This window comes from Pristiophorus japonicus, chromosome 5, assembly GCF_044704955.1.
Source record: "Pristiophorus japonicus isolate sPriJap1 chromosome 5, sPriJap1.hap1, whole genome shotgun sequence".
In the NCBI taxonomy this organism is placed as follows: Eukaryota; Metazoa; Chordata; class Chondrichthyes; family Pristiophoridae; genus Pristiophorus; species Pristiophorus japonicus.
In genome coordinates, this window is record NC_091981.1 from 33,481,121 (window position 1) to 33,499,935 (window position 18,815).

The 18,815-nt window shown below is 44.6% G+C and overlaps 1 protein-coding gene across 2 annotated transcripts in view; it reads right to left on the reverse strand.

The window, feature by feature from the left end:
- Positions 1 to 1,369: 1,369 nt before the first annotated feature.
- The window catches only part of slc9a3.1 (solute carrier family 9 member A3, tandem duplicate 1), a 152,070-nt gene continuing 134,624 nt past the window's right edge, over positions 1,370 to 18,815 (reverse strand). For both annotated transcript variants that reach the window (XM_070880484.1, XM_070880483.1), the window contains exons 11-17: positions 14,616 to 14,722; positions 13,838 to 13,967; positions 10,712 to 10,885; positions 8,727 to 8,793; positions 6,337 to 6,429; positions 4,788 to 5,028; positions 1,370 to 1,454 (exon numbers count right to left, since the gene is read on the reverse strand). In XM_070880484.1, coding sequence (XP_070736585.1) covers positions 1,451 to 1,454; positions 4,788 to 5,028; positions 6,337 to 6,429; positions 8,727 to 8,793; positions 10,712 to 10,885; positions 13,838 to 13,967; positions 14,616 to 14,722 — 816 coding nt within the window. In that variant the 3' untranslated portion in view covers positions 1,370 to 1,450. The remainder of the gene's footprint in view (positions 1,455 to 4,787; positions 5,029 to 6,336; positions 6,430 to 8,726; positions 8,794 to 10,711; positions 10,886 to 13,837; positions 13,968 to 14,615; positions 14,723 to 18,815) is intronic.

Here is an 18,815-nt window from a genome sequence, read left to right on the forward strand (position 1 = left end):
AATACTCCCTCCTGCATTGCAAAGAACAACCTTAAATGCCAGTCCTCTCTCGGCAAAGTATTTGAAATCCTAACTGCATTAAAAAAGATTCCCTCTTATCCCATATTGCACAATTTTGACCTTTGTTGCAGTCTGAGGTGGTGTCTCAAAGATACTTAACAAAAAATAAAGCCTTATGATAAAATCTTCCACCACTGTGCCTCGTCCTTTTCTCGTGTACCATGAAGCCAGCAATGTTAATATTCACTCAACACAGGGAGTCAGGTTTTCAAATATTTGCCCAAACAGTATTGCGACTTATTGTTCTTTGACCTCCGATTTCCTGGAGATCCACTGGTCGGTTAACTTTCACACCTCATTAGGTTTTACAGCACCTCATCACCGATGACTATTGCATATGTATTGGTCGGTCTTTTATTTTAAAAATGCTCTAAAGCCAAGAATGAAAACCTGAACTGCAACAAAAAGCTTACAACACAAAACATCTAAAAAATAAATTGGATAAGAAAAACATCCGTAAAAGCCTGCCAATTTCCCAATAAATTTTAAAACATGATTTTTTTCTGCATTTCCATGGTCATAGTAAGATTTGTTCCCCCCCCCCACCCCACCACCGCTGTACAAGTACATGTGTTTTATAGAAAACCATGGATATTAATTCTATACCCTCTAAAATTCTTTTATTGTAGCTGCTCCTATTTTCCCCTCTGCAGTCCAGGATTGGCGTACCAATGTGGAGCTCCATTTCGGTGCCTGTACATGAAATGCATGTTCTGGAGTTGTATGGCACAACCAGAAGTTGCACAGTTGACTAATTAAAAGGTTCTAGGTTATTGCTGGTGTAGTGGAGGACTGTTGCGTTTAAAACTGTGTTTCTTCTTGTTCCAAGGAGTGAGGAGGAATGTGACAAGAGACTGGGAGAGACCCAAGTTTCTGGAGAACTGGATAACGCAGAGGTTTGGGCCGGTGAAACGATCGCCGATTCTGCACCCGCTTGGCTGCCGCAGAATGCATCTTATTGTCCTTGCTGATCAATGGCTTCTGCTCCTGCACCCCAGGGTCCTTCGAACTGTTGTCCTCCAGCTCTTCATTCAGCGTCTCGACATATTTTGTTTTCACGTCAAGTTCCTCGCTGCCATGCTGAGTAGGATGGTCTTCTTCCTTAAGCTCTGCTTCACTGATGGTGTCAACAGTTGCTTTCAGAACAATCTCAGTAGAACTCTCTTCTTGTGCAGCCACATGTTCTGAAATGGTGGGCACTTGGGATTCTACATTTTCCAGTGAAGAATAGCTCTGCACCCAGGTCTTCTGGAGATACGATGGGAAGATCCTCGAGGGTCTCTCAGAGCTAGGATCTTCTTGGCTTGGTTGGTCATCTTTCCAGGAAAGGTGTTTCTCATCCAAGGTGGAAGGGCTAGGCAAAGCAGGGGGACTTGGGATTGACTTAGAGTTACCTGCACAACAAGAAAGTGAGTCAGTGTCGAAAAACAAGATGCAACATTTACTTGTTCAAAACTTGAAAATGATATCATCCTGTTCACAAAATCGTCACCTCACCCCTAGATATAAATGGCAAGGCACTTCCTCCGGAAGTAACTCCGCAAGAGCAGGAAATGGTCACGTGAGAATTTCTACAGTCTAGCCCTTTAAGAATGTCTGATTAAATTGTCTGAAATGATAATGTCATATTGCTCTATTGGGTCCAGAGCCAACAGTTATTAAAAAATATAAAAGAAAGACTTGAATTTATATAGTGCCTTTCTGGAAGTCTCAAAGCGCTTTACAGCCAATGAAGTACTTTTGGAGTGTAGTCACTGTTGTAATGTCGGAACCCCTGACTATATTCCATTTATCTTGAGAACTGGTAAATAGTAAATTGTCTCGGTGAGGGTTTGAATTTACAGGCCAGCAGGCTATAGTCTGAGGCCAGAGTTTTCAACTAGAGGCTCAGGTTCCTTCAGTCACTGAAAAACCTGGAGGACATTCTCAGGATGGCACTGCATTCAATATAGGACGACAGCATCCACACTTTGCAAAAATACTGCCACTTTTTCTTAAAATGTCATTAAGTCGATAGAGGAGGTGGTCTGAACTATATGGAGCAATATTCTAATGCACCTTAGTGATCCGCGAGCAAAAAAATAACTTTACTCTAAGCTTCCATTTATCAACTCACGTTGATCAAAAGGGCTATAGATCAGTCCAAGAGGACCAGGGAGCTGTAACTAGAAACCTCACAACTTAAAATATCAATAAATCATATACATCAGCAACAAAACTTTTATAAAATGGAATTAAAAGCAGACTCATAATGTGCGTTCAATAAGGTTTTTAACAAGTACTCGAGCATCAGTTTGTTTCGTTATCGGAGACCTTTGACTGCATCAGTCTTGTGACTTTTTTTACCCAAGGTCGACATTATTCTCAGCAATGTGCAGCTTAATCCAGGGATAAATAGTAGGAAAGACACAACAAATAGGAGAGAGAAAATTGTTCTGTTAAAATGCAAGAACAAATGATGATAAAAGTGCTAGAGCGAAAACAGAATCAGTAAATGAAAACAAGAGTTAATGAACAGGCAATTCAATTTTCAAAGTGCAACAGCAGCACAAAGAGAGATAACGAAGTTAGTGATGTGAGAAAGTAAGGAAATGCAGTTCACACAACCTGAATGTGGAAGGATCTCAAAGTCATTTGTAAACAGCTTAAGCTTCCATTAGTTAACAGTCTGTGTGCTCAAGATAAAATTCAAAGGGGAAAAATAACTTCTTTGTTCAATTGAACCCTGTGAAGCGCTGGTTTCCATTCAATTTTGCACTGCTTGAACCTGGTGTGTGCATGTAGGCAAGTTGAAGAATATCAGTGCTAGGTAAAGGATGGCTTTTCATGTCAATTTCAGGTATCTAGTATCAGCATTTGGCACTACCAGATCAGGCATTGCATGCGTCAGATACAAAGTACAGCTCCCTCCACTCCATCCGAATAATTGTCCATCACCCCAATCACTCTGGTATCCATTACCACACCAGTGCAGCACTTCCATTCCCTAAAGCCATCTCTCTTGCCTCGATAATAGAGATCAGCAATTGGTGTCAAAATCTGAGTATTTGCACCCACTAGGAGCCGAACTAAGGCTACCCAACCTGGCTCCTAAAAAGAGTCAACTCAGTACCACGTGGAGGACTATCTACTGTGATGTACGTGTTAGTTACTTCGCTTTCCCATCCCCTTCCTAAAATATAAATGGAAGAAATCGCAGATTACAGAACTGTGCAACAATCTGCAAGATGTCCCATGTATTCCGTCAATATCTCATTTATCATTGACCACGTTCATTTAAAGTCTACTCAAACACACTACAAACTGTTGAGAGAAGATCTGAAAGAGATAGAGACACCAGAAAGTTAGGGGAGAGAGGAATAATATCAACTTACAAACAGAGAGAAAATTGAAATGAGGCTGCATTTGAGAACTTGTTCAATAGATTTTGGGAGAGGCCTTAACAATAGACTGAATTATGGGGCAATTACTGAAAACAATTACTTTAAGATTTGAGTACCATTTGCATAAATATATCAATCTTGGATTAAAATTGCTTTTAAACTGATATTTTCTAACACTGCTACCCTTTGCGTAAAAAAAATTATTGTGCTCTCTAAACGGAATCTCCTATCTTATATCTATATCCCTTTGTTCTAGACTAGCAACCACTAAACAGTGTATCTATCTATTCTGCCTCAGCTCTTCATAATTTTAAACAACTGTCAAATCAGCCCCAATATCCTCTGCTCTTATTAAAAACTGCTTTTTCATATTTGTATTTCCTCATATCAGGCAGCATTCTAGTGAATGTGTTGTACCCTCCCTGTTACCTCAACATCCTTCCTCGAGTGTGGAGCCCAAATCCGCACACAATCCTCCAACTGTGGTATTGCTAAGGTTTATGCAGATTCGCCATTACATCTCCACTTCATCATCGCCACAGTATTCCATTCGAGGTGCTGCTTTGAATGTCTTGTGAACCTGAACCCAAATCCTTCTGCTCTTCCACATCACCCAGCTTTCCCTCAAATATAATTTTTCTATAAATCAAAATGAAGCACCATACATCTAGTGTCACTGAATTCCATCTGCCACTTTGTTGCACATTCCACCAGCTTATTCATATCCTCTTGCCTCTTCCGCTGGACTCAATTATTTACTAGGATTCATATTTTGGCATCATCTGCAAAGTTGAACACCATTCCCTCTAGCCCTTATCCAAATCATTGATATATACCGTGAACAGAAGTTGGCCCAGAACAGAACCCTCTGGGACATCACCACCAATTCCAACCACTCCATTGCCCTATACTCCATTTCCTCCTTTCAAACTAGTTTTTAATCCAATGTACTGCCTTTCTCCCAATTCCACATCCCTTAATCTTCTCCAATAGTCTCCTGTGAGGTACCTGGTCAAAGCCTTTCTGAAAGACCATGTGCACCGACCGCATCCACTGCATTTCCTCCCATCCACCATATTGGTCACCCCCCTCAAAGATCACGATTAGATTCATCAAGTACAATCTTCCTTTCCGAAATCAACATTGGCTGCTTCTAATTATTTTCTCTTCACCTAAATATTCAGTAATTTCATCTTTAATATTGTCAAAGCAAAACCATTATTCAAACCTTAATATAAATACATTTGATAATTCTATGGTTGATGGGAACTCGTATTTGGGTCATTGTGAGATCAACGGGCTGTTCTTTGTGAAGCAAAAGGGTAAAGTGGATAATGTAATTACATTGATGATTCAGGTAGGAAAGACAACGGATGCTCATCCGAGATGTCTGCGAGCAAAAACGAATCAATGGATCGGTTGCTGAGCTGCAAAGGCGTGAGGCGCCTGAAGTTGTTGGGACTCCTTGGAATCTGTAAACGGGCCCTCTGGGATGGAACTACTGTTTCTTCATTGGACATCCACGGTGGAATCATTTGGTACACCGACTGATCCTCCTCAGTGGAAAAACTCGGGTTATTGATTCCTGCAGGAATTATTTAGTATTACAAAATAAGAATTAGTTCAAAGAATCTCTGAAGAATTCATAAGTAGACAAGTGCAGCAGGAGGTCCAACCTAATCACATTATAGCCAATGACAAACACTGTAATGTTAGAATCTATGCAAAAGACACAATGCCGCTGCAATAAATGTAGAAGTTAGAGCTAACCAAGACTCCGTCTATACAGGACATTTAACTATGAAGTTGGATTATAGGAAGAAATGCTCGAAATCTAGAGTTTGCAAGTGTACAATAGGATCTTCAGAACTACAGTTGTGGAAACGCAATGTGTAGTTGCCCAAGTTTCAAATTTTGGAATGCATCAAGGTGGCCCAAGAGCATCAGTGTACGACATCCATCATGTCATGGGAGGCTTTGAAAAAGAAAGAGCTTGCACTTTCACCAGAACGCACATCAACCGTTCCTTCCTCTCTCTATAGCTGCTGCCTGACCTGCTGAGTGCTTTCAGCATTTTCTGCTTTTTGGTTTAGTAGCCAACAGTGAGCATTGGTCAGCTATTCCATAGAATCATAGAATGGTTACAGCACAGAAGGCAGCCATTCGGCCCGTCGAGCCCATGCCGGCTCTCAGTTAGTCCCACTCCCCGTAGCCCTGCAATTTCTTTTCCTTCAGATACTTATCCACTTCCCTTTTGAAAGACAAAATTGAGTCTGCCTCCAATACCCTTTCAGGCAGTGTATTCCAGACCTTAACCACTCGCTGTGTAAAAAAGGTTTTTCTTGCGTCATCTTTGGTTCTTTTGCCAATCACCTTTTGGTCACAAGAAACATCGGAGCTGGGCCCAGTCCCGCTCTAAACCAACGTCCACTCTTTCATGAGGTATTCGCTCAATAGCGATCAGGACTGAGAACCCTAGCTGCTTTCTTCTCCCTTACAAAATGGTGCAGAGGCAAACTGGGATGCCACTACACCAGTCCCAAGATCAGATAGCTTGGCAGAGACTGAAGATTGAATCTGGGATCTTCCCGAGCTTTTTGGAAAGCCCTTCATATTTCATTTTTAGTCTAATATTTTGGCAACAGCTACCAGGATATTGTAAATTTATGGGGCATAGTTGTGTTGATGGAAAGTGGGTGTGCATCAATGCAAAAGTACTCAACTTTAACAAGTTCACTATAGCCCTAAGGTCCAAGACCCTCTACAGGAGCTGGTCACACCAGCTGGAGTTTGCAAATCCAACTTTTAGACTCCAATACAATATAAGCAGAGAAAACATCCAGGGAGAGAAACAGTCACCACACTGAATAGTTCTACAGGAAAAGTATATTACCAGTTCTTGTTTCATCGGATTCTTCGATTGGGGCAGTAATTAGGAAACTAATTCCTCCATCCGATGTATCATAATTGTCCTCGACATCAGAGTCTGGAAGAAATGGGTAGAAGACAGCTCTTAAATACAGCAGCAAATAAATGCAATACTACGGGCACTCTTTTGCAGGGGTCATGGATTTAAATCCAGATTTACAGGATATAAAGTTTCTTCTGACTTAAAAAAAAAGGGTCTCAAGGGCTTTGTGCAAATTCAACCCAGGAGTCCATGATGCTAAACAGTTGCAGAAAATACAATCATTTTAGTTAATGACTATTTTCTTCCTCATTTTGGTCAACAAAAACAACTCATCATCAACTTCATAGCCAGTCCCTCGGAATCAAGGAAGACTTGCTTCCACTCCTAAAGTGAGTCCTTTGGTGGCTAAACAGTTCAATGCGAGAGCCACAGATCCTGTCACAGGTGGGACAGACATTCGTCGGGGGAAGGGAGAGGGGGGGGGGTGGGACTGATTTGCCGCACGCTCCTTCCGCTGCCTGCACCTGATCTCTTCAAGCTCGCGGCCTTTAACGTAGTGAAACGTCCCAAGGCGATTCACAGGAGTATTATGAAATAAACATTTGACACCGAGCCGCATAAGTAGAAATTAGCGCAGCTAACCAAAAGCTTGATCAAAAAGCTATGTTTTAAGGAGCATCTTGAAGGAGGAAAGAGAGGTAGAGAGGCCAAGAGGTTTAGACAGGGAGCTCCAGAGTTTGGGGCCTAGGCAACAGAAGGCATGGTCACCAATGGTTGAGCGATTAATCAGGGCAGAATTAGAGGAGTGCAGACATGTGGGGCTGGAGGAGATTAGAGAGATTGGGAGGGGGTGAGGCTATGGAGGGATTTGAAAATAAGGATGAGAATTATGACATCAAGGCGTTGCTTAACCGAAACCCAATGTAAGTCAGCGAGCACAGGGGTGATGGGTGAGTGGGATTTGATACAAGTTAGGACACGGGTTGCCGAGATTTGGATCACCTCTAGTTTACGTAGGGTAAAATGTGGGAGGCCAGCCACGAGTGCGTTGGAATGGTCAAGTCTAGAGGTAACAAAGGCATGGATGAGGGCTTCAGCAGCAGATGAGCTGAGGCAAGTGCGGAGACGGGCAATGATAGAGAGGTGGAAATAGGCGGTCTTAGTTATGCTGCGAAAGGCTGAGCGGGAATAGGAAATGCCAATACTCTGATGGGAATGCCCTTCGGAGGTTGTGGTAAGCATACTGCTGGGACTTTCACATCATGTGTTGGAAATAGGCACCTGTAGGATGATTTACTCGAGGACAGACGTTCATCCATTTTGTACTTAACATAACAGTGCTGGAACTTTATTTTGCCTTCAGATAGCCAGAGCCTTAGCCGACTTTCCACTCTTTAATCCAGGGGTCTGGTAACCAATTTAGTGCCCTGCAGCCAACTTAAGATCACCCAACTCAGCAACGAATAGGAGTCTAGGACATTCTTGGCCTGCAGGTCTGAGTGACGCAATCCAAACCAAGGATGGTCGGAGTTTTCCTTCAATATGAGAGGAATTTTCCAACAGGGTAAAACTCAAACTTGGTTTGTAATCCAATCCCACGTCCGGAGCTCCAGCTCCAAGGACAAGTGGAGGTCATACTCTTCCCTGGGAAGGAGGGCGAAATCGGTATGGACGTTGGGTGGCTTAGTGGGTCAGTGCACTGTCCAGTGTGTTACTGAGCTACACACTCACCAAGAACAGTCCAAGACTGATCTGTGCTCCAGGTAAAGTTGGGGTGAGACAGAGAACTTGCATTTATATAGCACCTTTCACAGCCCCAGGATGTTCCAAAGCACTTTATAGTCAATGAAATGCTTTTGAAGCATAGTCACTGCTGTAATGCAGGAATCGCAGCAGCCAATTAGCGCATAGCACAATCCCAAAAATAGCAATGTGATATTGACCAGATAATCTGTTTTATTAGTGCTGTTGATTGAGGGATGAATATTGGACTGGGGAGAAATCGCCTGCTCTTTTTCAAAATAACACCATTGGATCTTTTACGTCCACCGGGGAGGGCAGATGGGGCCTCGATTTAACGTTCCTCCGAAAGGCGGTACTTCAGACAGTGCAGCACCCCCTCAGCACTGCACTGGAGTGAGTGCCAGCCTAGATTTTGTGCTCAGGTTTCTGGAGTTGGATTTTAACCCACAACCTTTTCACTCACAAGGGAGAATGCAAGGCAGACACCTAGGCTGGCAGGAAGGGCATTACTATTGGCCTCTGGATAGGAAGGTGTAGGGATTAAACGGAAAAAAAAAACAAAAGAAGGAAGTCGGTCATCCCTGGAAAGAAGGCGGGGAACAGAGGTGAAAATGCACTCCAAGAATTACCTTTATCGATATGGAACGCAACTGTGTGTGTCGGGAGCCTTCCATTCGGCACTGCATCACTGTGTTTCTGTAACAAAATCAGGAGAGCTAGAACAGGACTTAAAGGGGCACCAGCTTCGTGATACAACTTTTGCTCATTTGTTATTGTTAATTTGCAAATGAAATCACAGCAAATGCAACTGAAATCATAACCAAACTCATCACTTGCATGCAAAAGATGATTGATTACGTTTATCTCCTCCCTATATAAAACTGTACACGCACTTTCATGGAGACCTTTGCAGGGAAGGGTCATCTTTGGAAAGCTATAATCAGTGATATACCTGTTTCCCCCACCAGGAATCAGCATTTCTGAACTCTTTTCTCAGCTAGGAGCCATCCCACTAACACCAGTGATGACGAGTTATGAACAACTCCACTCGAAAGCCTCGATATTAACCACCCACAGTGGGCGGAAAAAGGTCAGGGGAGGGGGCAGGGGGAAAATGAAAAGAAACGGGGAACATGTCCCCAACTCGCCGCGTACACACCTGCCACTATTTTCACGGTGGTGGTTTTTACGGTGCGCAAGTGTCCCGCTGTGAAGACAGGTGTCACTTTATTAACATACTTGAATCAGCCTCAGTGAAATTGGTAGCCTGAATTAAATGTAACAGTTACTGCCTAGGGTGCGACAGTGAAAGGGAGGCCGGAGCAGCCGGCTCAGGAAGGTACATTCCTTTTACACCACTCCTTGTGGATGTGGACGGGCAGGAGGTGCTCCCCCCCAGGCGCCTCAAGGAAGCCTTTGGCCTCCCCTCTGCCAATCGAGGTCTCTCTTTCCCACTTGCAGTGATCTCAGACCTCCCCACAACCTCAACCGTACTCTCCACCCCCCCCACCCCGCCCAGCACTGATCTCCAACTTTGCCCCTCCTGCGATGGCCTCCTTCTTCCTCCCTTCCCCAAGCTCTGATCTGCGGCCTTCCCCCTCCCTCCCGATTGCCAGGCAATATTTCCAAGGGCCCCCAGTTACAGCCTCTGCTGATTTTTCCATCCGGTTAACCGGCCAGCCTGTCAATTTGGCTGGCTGCTGGGCGGGAAACAAAATTAGGAGGTCCTGCCATTAATTCCAGCAGGACTTACAGGTCCCTGGCCTAGACATGTTCCCTGGCCATTTCCGCCCTCCCCCGCACCTCCCCCCCCATAAATATCAGGGCCCCAAGTGTCAGAAATGTAACTGGAGGATGAGCTGTAAGTCAGGCAATCAGTCAAACTCAATACCAGATGAGAGGGAATCAAAATGGAGCTGAACTGCACATTAATTGGCCTTTATCTTCCTCCATGTAAAAGGGATTTTTCAACTTTAACTAATTGGGCAGTATTTCAAGAAGGATGTCCTTGCCTTTATTTACCTTGTTCTTTAAGGTGAGCTTTAGTCTATGGAAACAACCATTCTCTAAAGCTTTCTGCACGGAGCATAGGAGAATGATATTTCACACTACAGCATTGCTCTGCCAAGGTCAGGCTATTAGGAACCTGTGGGCAGGAGATCCACTGAAGTGCTCAAAAGCAATTAAATAAGCACCAAAATCATGAATCTCCATTTGACAAATCTTTGTTCACAAACTTTATTGAGTTATGCGCATGCTCTTTGTAGAATCTTACATCATAGAAGGAGCCATTCGGGCCATCATGCCTCTTTGAAAGAGCAGTCCAATTAGTCCCACCCCCCCTGCTCTTTCCCATAGCCCTGTCATTTACTCCCCTTTCAAGAATTTATCCAATTAACTTTTGAAAGTTGCTGTTGAATCTGCTTCCACCACCTGTTCAGGCAGTGCATTCCAGATCATAACTTCAGAAAGACGACAAACAGTCCCTCCCGTCCCCCATACATTTTCAGGAAGGAGGTCCCACTTTAAAGTATCATTTACAAAGTGTAAAACAGCCGTGTAAAACAAAGTTTTATTCTCAATGAAAAGAAATGCCGTCACGACTTCAGTTTACCTTTTTGGCTGCTCTTTCTTTCTTCATGTTCCTAAATTTAGTGTTGTAATTGGCTCCGAGCTTGGTGGGTTTGAAATTTTCCAGTCTCTTTTTCATGGTGCGCTGGAATATCTCTTTATCTTGTTTCTCATCTTCATTGCGTATCAGTTTGTGACGGCTGTAATTAAGCTTGTACTTTAAAAAAAAACAATTGAGCCAGTGAATACAGAGTGCAGCAAGAGGTTTCACTCCTAGCAGCTCATTCGCCTCCTCTCTTACCTTATTGATTAGATAAGGGTATCATTGTTTGGTAAGGGTATCAAGGAATAGAGCAATGGTGGGTAAATGGAATTGAGTGGCAGAGCAGGCCCGAGGGGCTGAGTGGCCTACTTCTGATCCTAATGCTCCTCTGAAAGAATCAAAAGGTCCAGAGAAAATGTGTAGACACACAGTACATTAAAGAACAACGGTAAATTCAATTAGTAAATGAATCGGCTAGTGTACGACAGTGTTATACAGTACAGGCGGATCATAGGTTCAAACCTTGGTCTGTGCTGACCCAGGCATACCAGTTGGGACAACAGTTCAGTCACAAGCATTGGTGGGCAATGAATCTTGGCTGGGACGTGTCTCCTCCCCCTCATGCTCGGTCAATCCGCCCTCTTTGGGCACACACCCACCAACGAAGTACTGGAAATCTGCTGGGGCCAACTTTCCCGCAGCAAAAGAATCGGCAACTGCAAGCAGGGAGGGGAGAAACCCAGGGGAAGAGAACAAAGGAACCGACAAGTGCAATTTCTGCTCGGCCGCCAACAAACCATTTCAAAAACACATAACGATGGATAGCACATCACAAAGCAAGGCCATCCTGCCCAGTCGAGCCTTACCTTGAGCTAAACTCGCCTGGTGCTAACCAGTGTAATCACGAGTCCTTGGCCTTTCCCCAGATTCTTATATTTTTCCCTGTACTTGGTCACAGGGAAGGTTGTGGCAAGTCTATTTGCTTTTCTTATTCCATTGAGGTGAACCAATCCCCTACAGCTGTCGTATACAGACAAACACTAAAACTGATACTACAAAAATTCCCTTTTACAATTCCATCTCTTGCCTATTTGTACTTGTAATGTATGCACCTGCGAGCATGCTCACAGGTTGGTAGAGCTGTTGCAGCTCTGGGCCCTGATTCCGTTAGGTGTGTCAAGGAGGCTCAAGCACGTGGGGAGATCCCGTCCAAACTGTCCCCCGTTCGGACGGAATTCCTCATCGGCGCCAAACCCCGGAACCCCCCTCGGGAGCCGGCGCCTCACAACTTGAGCCGCCTTGGGGAAATCCCCTCCGTGCCTTTCAGTTCTGCGCGGAGGGATTTCCCGTACGGGCTGCTCCTGCACACCCTCAACCTTGCCATCCTCGTCTGCCGTCCGGACACGCCATGGCGTACCATCTTGCCGTCCGGAGGAGGCGGGGGTCCCCCCACTATTTAATCGGGGACTTGGCCTGAGGGATGGTGCACGGAGCAGTCCCATGCAATAAACGTTTACGTCGGTTCACGGGCTCCCAGGCCGCCTGCAATTTCTGCGGTCTGGAAGAGTCCGTGTTCCACGTTTTTGTGGAGTGTGCGAGGTTGCAGCCCCTGTTTCATTATTTAAAGGGGCTGCTCCTCAACTTCTGGTTGCACTTCAGTCCCACACTCCTGATCTTTGGGCACTCTGCGCGGAGGGGAGCGAGTAGGTCCGAAGGCCTCCTCGTAGGACTGCTCCTGGGTACGGCCAAGGGTGCCATCAGCTGGTCCAGGCAGCGGGCGGTCGAGGGGGACGTTCAGCCTGACTGCCTGCCTCTCTTCCGTGCGTCCATCCGCACCAGGGTGTCCTGAGAGATGGAGCACGCCGTGTCCACCGGTACGCTCGCAGCCTTCTGTGAGAGGTGGGCGCCAGAGGGACTGGAGTGCATCGTTACCCCCGGCAACCAAATTTTATTTGATTTTATATGTTTTAAGGTTTAATTTGTTTTAACTACCGGTTTTAGTGTCCCCCCTCCCCTTTTATAGGGGGCACTTGTAAAATATACGATTTTAATGTCCAAAAAAAAAAAATCACAAAAAACCTCACAAAAATCACAAAAAAAACAAAAAAAAAGGCACGTGAAAAGTGTTTGGAGTGTCCCCCAGATCAGGGGGGCACTTGATTTAATGTTTATTTATGGTTTACTCCAAAAGAGTTGTGGAGCTTTTGGAGTGTCCCCCAGATCGGGGGGGCACTTGATTTAATGTTTATTTATGGTTTACTCCAAAAGAGTTGTGGAGCTTTTGGAGTGTCCCCCAGATGGGGGCACTTGATTTAATGGTTTTATTTTTGTTTCCAACAAAAAAAAAGAGTGGTCGAGCTGTTGCACTGTGAGTGGCTTAGCCAATCATGCAATGTTCACAAGACTCAATAAAACCCCACTTAACTGAGTTCAGGTTCTCCACGTTGAGGCGTGCAGTTGTGAACCTGGTGGGTGAACTGGCAGGGTTCAGTTTCATTGTTAAACCTTTGCTAATAAACCAGCTAGTTCTTTATAGCAAATGTGTAGCTATGAATTCTTCAGCAAAGAATCCGTGAAGCAAGTACACTACAGTACCAAGGAGTGAGCTTTATCTCTCCGGGCTCCTGAGGCCACATCCAATGTTCCCTCTAATTTACGGTCTAAGTGCGTGGTCCCTTTAAATTTGTGGTCTAAGTGTGTGGTCCCTTTAAATTTGCTGCGTGGCATCTTCCAGCAGCAGCAGATGACTGGCCTGCATAGGATGTCCCGATTGGTGTATGGCCACACACCTTCGGGGAAACATTGGCCATGTACTCCCCACTGATTCTATAGCATATTCCAGATCCCTAGCACAAATACAAATATGTGTAAATAGACTGATGAATATTTATTCAGCGGAATGAGATGGGATTTTGCCAACCTTTTATTTAGTAGCACACTGAGCAAAGTGTGAGCACTAAACCAACTAGGTATCAGGTAACGGCACCTATAGCTCATGTGCTGATCATATCTGTGCACATTTTTTAAAAACTGAATAAGAAAGAAAGAGCACAACTTAGAATTCTGAACACTTCCCAAATGCAGAGGGGCAGCAAACAGCCGGAGTGGGCCCATGAGTTTCCTTACCCGTTGCCTGGGTTTGTACAGATGTTGCTGCAACATGTGGTGAGTGACTGTTTCCTCTCGATCCTTTACGCTCTTCACTCTGTTCTCAACCGCTTGCATGTCCAGGCACACCTCGCTGGTACTCTCTCGCCTGGGAAAACAAACCTATCTTGTCACAAAGTGTCAACCTTGGTAGCGCTCCCACCTCCGAGTCAGAAGTTCGTGAGTTCAAGTCCCATTCCAGTGAGTTGAGCACATAGTCCAGGCTGACACTCTCAGTGCAGTACTGAGGGACCGTTGCAGTCGGAGGTGCTGTCTTTCGGATGAGATTTTAAACCGAGGTCCCGTCTGCCCTCACAGGTGAAAGTAAAAGATCCTATGGCACTATTTCGAGCAAGAGCAGGGGCATTCTCATGGTGTCCTAGCCAATAGTTATCCCATAACCAACACCACTAAAATGGATTATCTAATCTTATCTCATTGCTGTTTGTGAGACCTTACTATGTGCAAATTAGCTCCAGTGGTTCCTACAGTAACAACTTTTCTAAAGTACTTCATTCGCTGTAAAGCACTTTGGGATGCCTGGAGGTCATGAAAGGCGCTATATAAATGCAAGACTTTCTCAAATCAATTTCAAAACTGCATTAGGATTTTTACACTCAAATCAGTTCTCGATCCAGGCTGTGTTTCAGGTGGTTTAGAGAAATGTGTGCTGACAAAGAATGGCTCTCCCTGCGTGAAACGAATGCTCAAACACTTTTGGTCATTAAGAGGAGATTCTATCGTGGCCAATACTTACAGCACTGCAGAGACAGATGAGTCTACGACAGAGTGACGAGGCCCAGTGAAGTCAACATTAACATCACTGCTCGAGCGAATAAAAGCCAAGGACCCTCGCCGTTCTCCCTACAAAAATGAAAAGCCACAAGTGTCACACATCGACGGTCAAAGGAACAGAAATTGTTCAATTAATTGTAGACACCTAGGAGGTGTAAATTACATTTTGGAATTCAACAGATATCCAGTAAATTAAAGCAGATGACAAAGACGAGGCGGACTTGCTTCTACTCTAAAAGTTAGTTCTCAGGTGACTGTACTGTCCAATGCGGAAATTACAGACTCTGTCATAGGCAGGGCAGACAGTCGTTGAAGGAAAGGGTGGGTGGGGAGCCTGGTTTTCTGCACGCTCCTTCCGCTGTCTGTGCTTGTTTTCTGCTTGCTCTCGGCGATGGGACTCGAGGTGCTCAGCGCCCTCTCGGATGGTCTTCCTCCACTTTGGGTGGTTGTGGGCCAGGGACTCCCAGGTGTCGGTGGGGGATGTTTCACTTTATCAAGGAGGCTTTGAGGATGTCCTTGAAGAGTTTCCTCTGCCCACCTGGGGCTCGCTTGCCGCATCGAAGCTCCGCGTAGAGCTCTTGCTTTGGGAGTCTCGTGTCGGGCTTGCAGACGATGTGGCCCGCCCAACGGAGCTGATCGAGCGTGGTCAATGCTTTGATGCTGGGGATGTTGGCCTGAATGAGAACACTGATGTTGGTGCGTCTATCCTGCCAATGGATTTGCAGGATCTTGCGGAGGCAGCATTGGTGGTACTTCTCTAGCGTTTTGAGATGTCTGCTGTATATAGTCCATGTCTCTGAGCCATATAGGAGGGCGGGTATCACTACTGCCCTGTAGACCATAAGCTTGGTGCCAGATTTGAGGTCCTGGTCTTCAAACACTCTCTTCCTCAGGCGACCGAAGGCTGCGCTGGCACATTGAAGGCGGTGTTGGACCCCGTCGTCAATACTTGCACGTTCTACATCAGACTTGGCTCAATCGTAACGCTCTCACCAGAGTCGGAAGGTCATGGGTCCAAAATCCACTCCAGAGACTTGGGCCCAAAATCTTGGCTGACACTTTATAGAGCTGGCACAGGCACGATGGGCCAAATGGCCATCTTCAGTGATGTCTGAGTCTATTACTGATCGTCATTGTGACACGGGCTAATTAATAGAATGATCAATGGTTCCATTACATGCCGATCTACTGCAGGAACCCCAGACTCAACTAGTAGACTGCCTGTTGCAAACATTATACTTAATTGCTCCTGTTTTCAAGGAAACAATCATTAGTGTGTTTTTATTTGACAGCAATAAGTTTTTGAGTCACGCCTTGTACTTATCCTCTTCAATTAAACCCCAACGATTTATAAATTTATTGTTCAAATAGACACATCCTCCTGAGTAAAGACTCACTATCTAGGATGAAAATCAAAGCAATTAGACAAAGAAGATCAAAGGTATAGTAAACTGAGCTGGATAACTGGAATTTTCCAATATTGTATTTGATTAGTGCTTTACAAGGGGCGGGGGTGGTTGGGAAATAAGGTTGAGAATTTCATTTCAACACCATTATTTTATATGGTCTGGTGTGATTCAGCACAATTGCCCCGGAGATATGACCAAGCTTTCCTTTAGATTATGCAAGCAGCATGTTAAACAAAGGACATCAGTGCTTGTGCAGAACATTATTGTGTCACTCATTCATTGGTGAGGCCACACTTGGAGAGCTGTGTACAGTTCTGGTCTCCTTACCTACTTGCCTTAAGATGGAGTGCAGCAAAGGTTGACTAGACTGGTTCCTGGGATGAGGGGATTTTCCTATGAGGAGAAATTGAGTAGACTAGGCCCATATTCCCTAGAGTTTAGAAAAATGAGAGGTGATCTAATTGAAACATATAAAATTCTTAAGGGGCTTGACAGGGTTATTTTCCCTTGGCTGGGGAATCTAGAACACAGGGTCACAGTCTCAGAATAAGGGGCTGGCCATTTAGGACTGAGATGAAGAGAAATTTCTTCACTCAACATTTAAGGAGATGTTTCACAACTTGCAACGAAAATATATCCCAATGAGAAGGAAAGACTGTAGGAGAAGGGATAACCTTCTGTGGCTAACTAAGGAAATAAGGAATGGTATCAAATTGAAAACAAGGGCATACAATGAGGCCAAGACTAGTGGGAGGCCAGAGGATTGGGAAAGTTTTAAAAGCCAGCAAAGAATGACGAGAAAAATGATAAAGAGAGGGAAGATAGATTATGAAAGTAAACTAGCACAACATATAAAAGCAGATAGTAAGAGTTTCTGCAGGTACATAAAAAGGAAAAGAGTGGCTAAATATTGGTCCCCTAGAGGATGAGACTGGGGAATTAATAATGGGGAACAGGGAAAGGAAATGGCAGAGACGTTGAACAAATCACGGGAGAAGACAGTAAAACATCTCAATAGTGGAAAACAGAGTGTCGGGATAAATGGGTCATTTTCCGGTTGGCAAACAGTGACTAGTGGGGTGCCGCAGGGGTCAGTGCTGGGTCCTCAACTATTTACAATCTATATTAATGACTTGGATGAAGGGACCGAGTGTAATGTAGCCAAGTTTGCTGATGAAACAAAGATGGGTGGGAAAGCAAGTTGTGAAGAGGACACAAAAATCTGCAAAGAGATATAGATAGGCTAAATGAGTGTGCAAAAATTGGGCAGATGGAGTATAATGTGGGAAAATGTGAGGTTATCCACTTTGGCAGAAAATATAGAAAAGTAAATTACAATTTAAATGGAGAAAATTTGCAAAGTGTTGCAGTACAGAGGGACCTGGGGGTCCTTGTGCATGAAACACAAAAAGTTAGTATGCAGGTACACCAAGTAATTAGGAAAGCAAATGTAATGTTGGCCTTTATTGCAAGGGGAATAGAGTATAAAAGCAGAGAGGTCCTACTACAACTGTATGGGGTATTGGTAAGGCCACACCTAGAGTACTGCGTAAAGTTTTGGTCTCCATATTTAAGGAAGGATATACTTGCATTGGAGGCTGTTCAGGGAAGGTTCACTAGGTTGATTCCGGAGATGAGGGGGTTGACTTATGACGATAGGTTGTGTAGGTTGGGCCTATACACATTCCAACAGTCTATCGACTCTGGATCAGTTCCTATGGACTGGAGGGTAGCTAATGTAACACCACTTTTTAAAAAAGGTGGGAGAAAGAAAACGGGTAATTATAAACGGGTTAGCCTGACATCAGTAGTGGGGAAAATGTTGAAATCAATTATTAAAGATGGAATAACAGCGCATCAGGATCGGTCCAAGTCAGCATGGATTTATGAAAGCGAAATCATGCTTGACAAATCTTCTGGAATTTTTTGAGGAGGTAACTAGTAGAGTGGACAAGGGAGAACCAGTGCATGTGGTGTATTTGGACTTTCAAAAAGCTTTTGACAAGGTCCCACACAAGAAATTGTTGTGCAAAATTAAAGCACATGGTATTGGGGGTAATGTATTGACGGGATAGAGAACTGGTTGGCAGACAGGAAGCAGAGAGTCTGGAATAACGGGTCCTTTTCAGAATGGCAGGCAGTGACAAGTGGGGTGCCGCAGGGCTCAGTGTTGGGACCCCAGCTCTTGACAATATACATCAATGATTTAGATGAAGGAATTGCGTATAATATCTCCAAGTTTGCAGATGACACTAAACTGGGTGGCGGTGTGAGCTGTGAGGAGGACGCTAAGAGGCTGCAGAGTGACTTGGACAGGTTAGGTGAGTGGACAACTACATGGCAGATGCAGTTTAATGTGGATAAATGTGAGGCTATCCACTTTGGGGGCAAAAACACAAAGGCAGAATATTATCTGAATGGCAGCAGATTAGGAAAAGGGGAGGTGCAACGAGACCTGGATGTCATGGTTCATCAGTCATTGAAAGTTGACATGCAGGTACAGCAGGCGGTGAAGGCGGCAAATGTATGTTGGCCTTCACAGCTAGGGGATTTGAGTATAGGAGTAGGGAGGTCTTACTGCAATTGTACAGGGCCTTGGTGAGGCCTCACCCGGAATAGTGTGTTCAGTTTTGGTCTCCTAATCTGAGGAAGGACGTTCTTGCTATTGAGGGAGTGCAGCAAAGATTCACCAGACTGATTCCCGGGATGGCTGGACTGACATATGAGGAGAGACTGGATCAACTGGGCCTTTA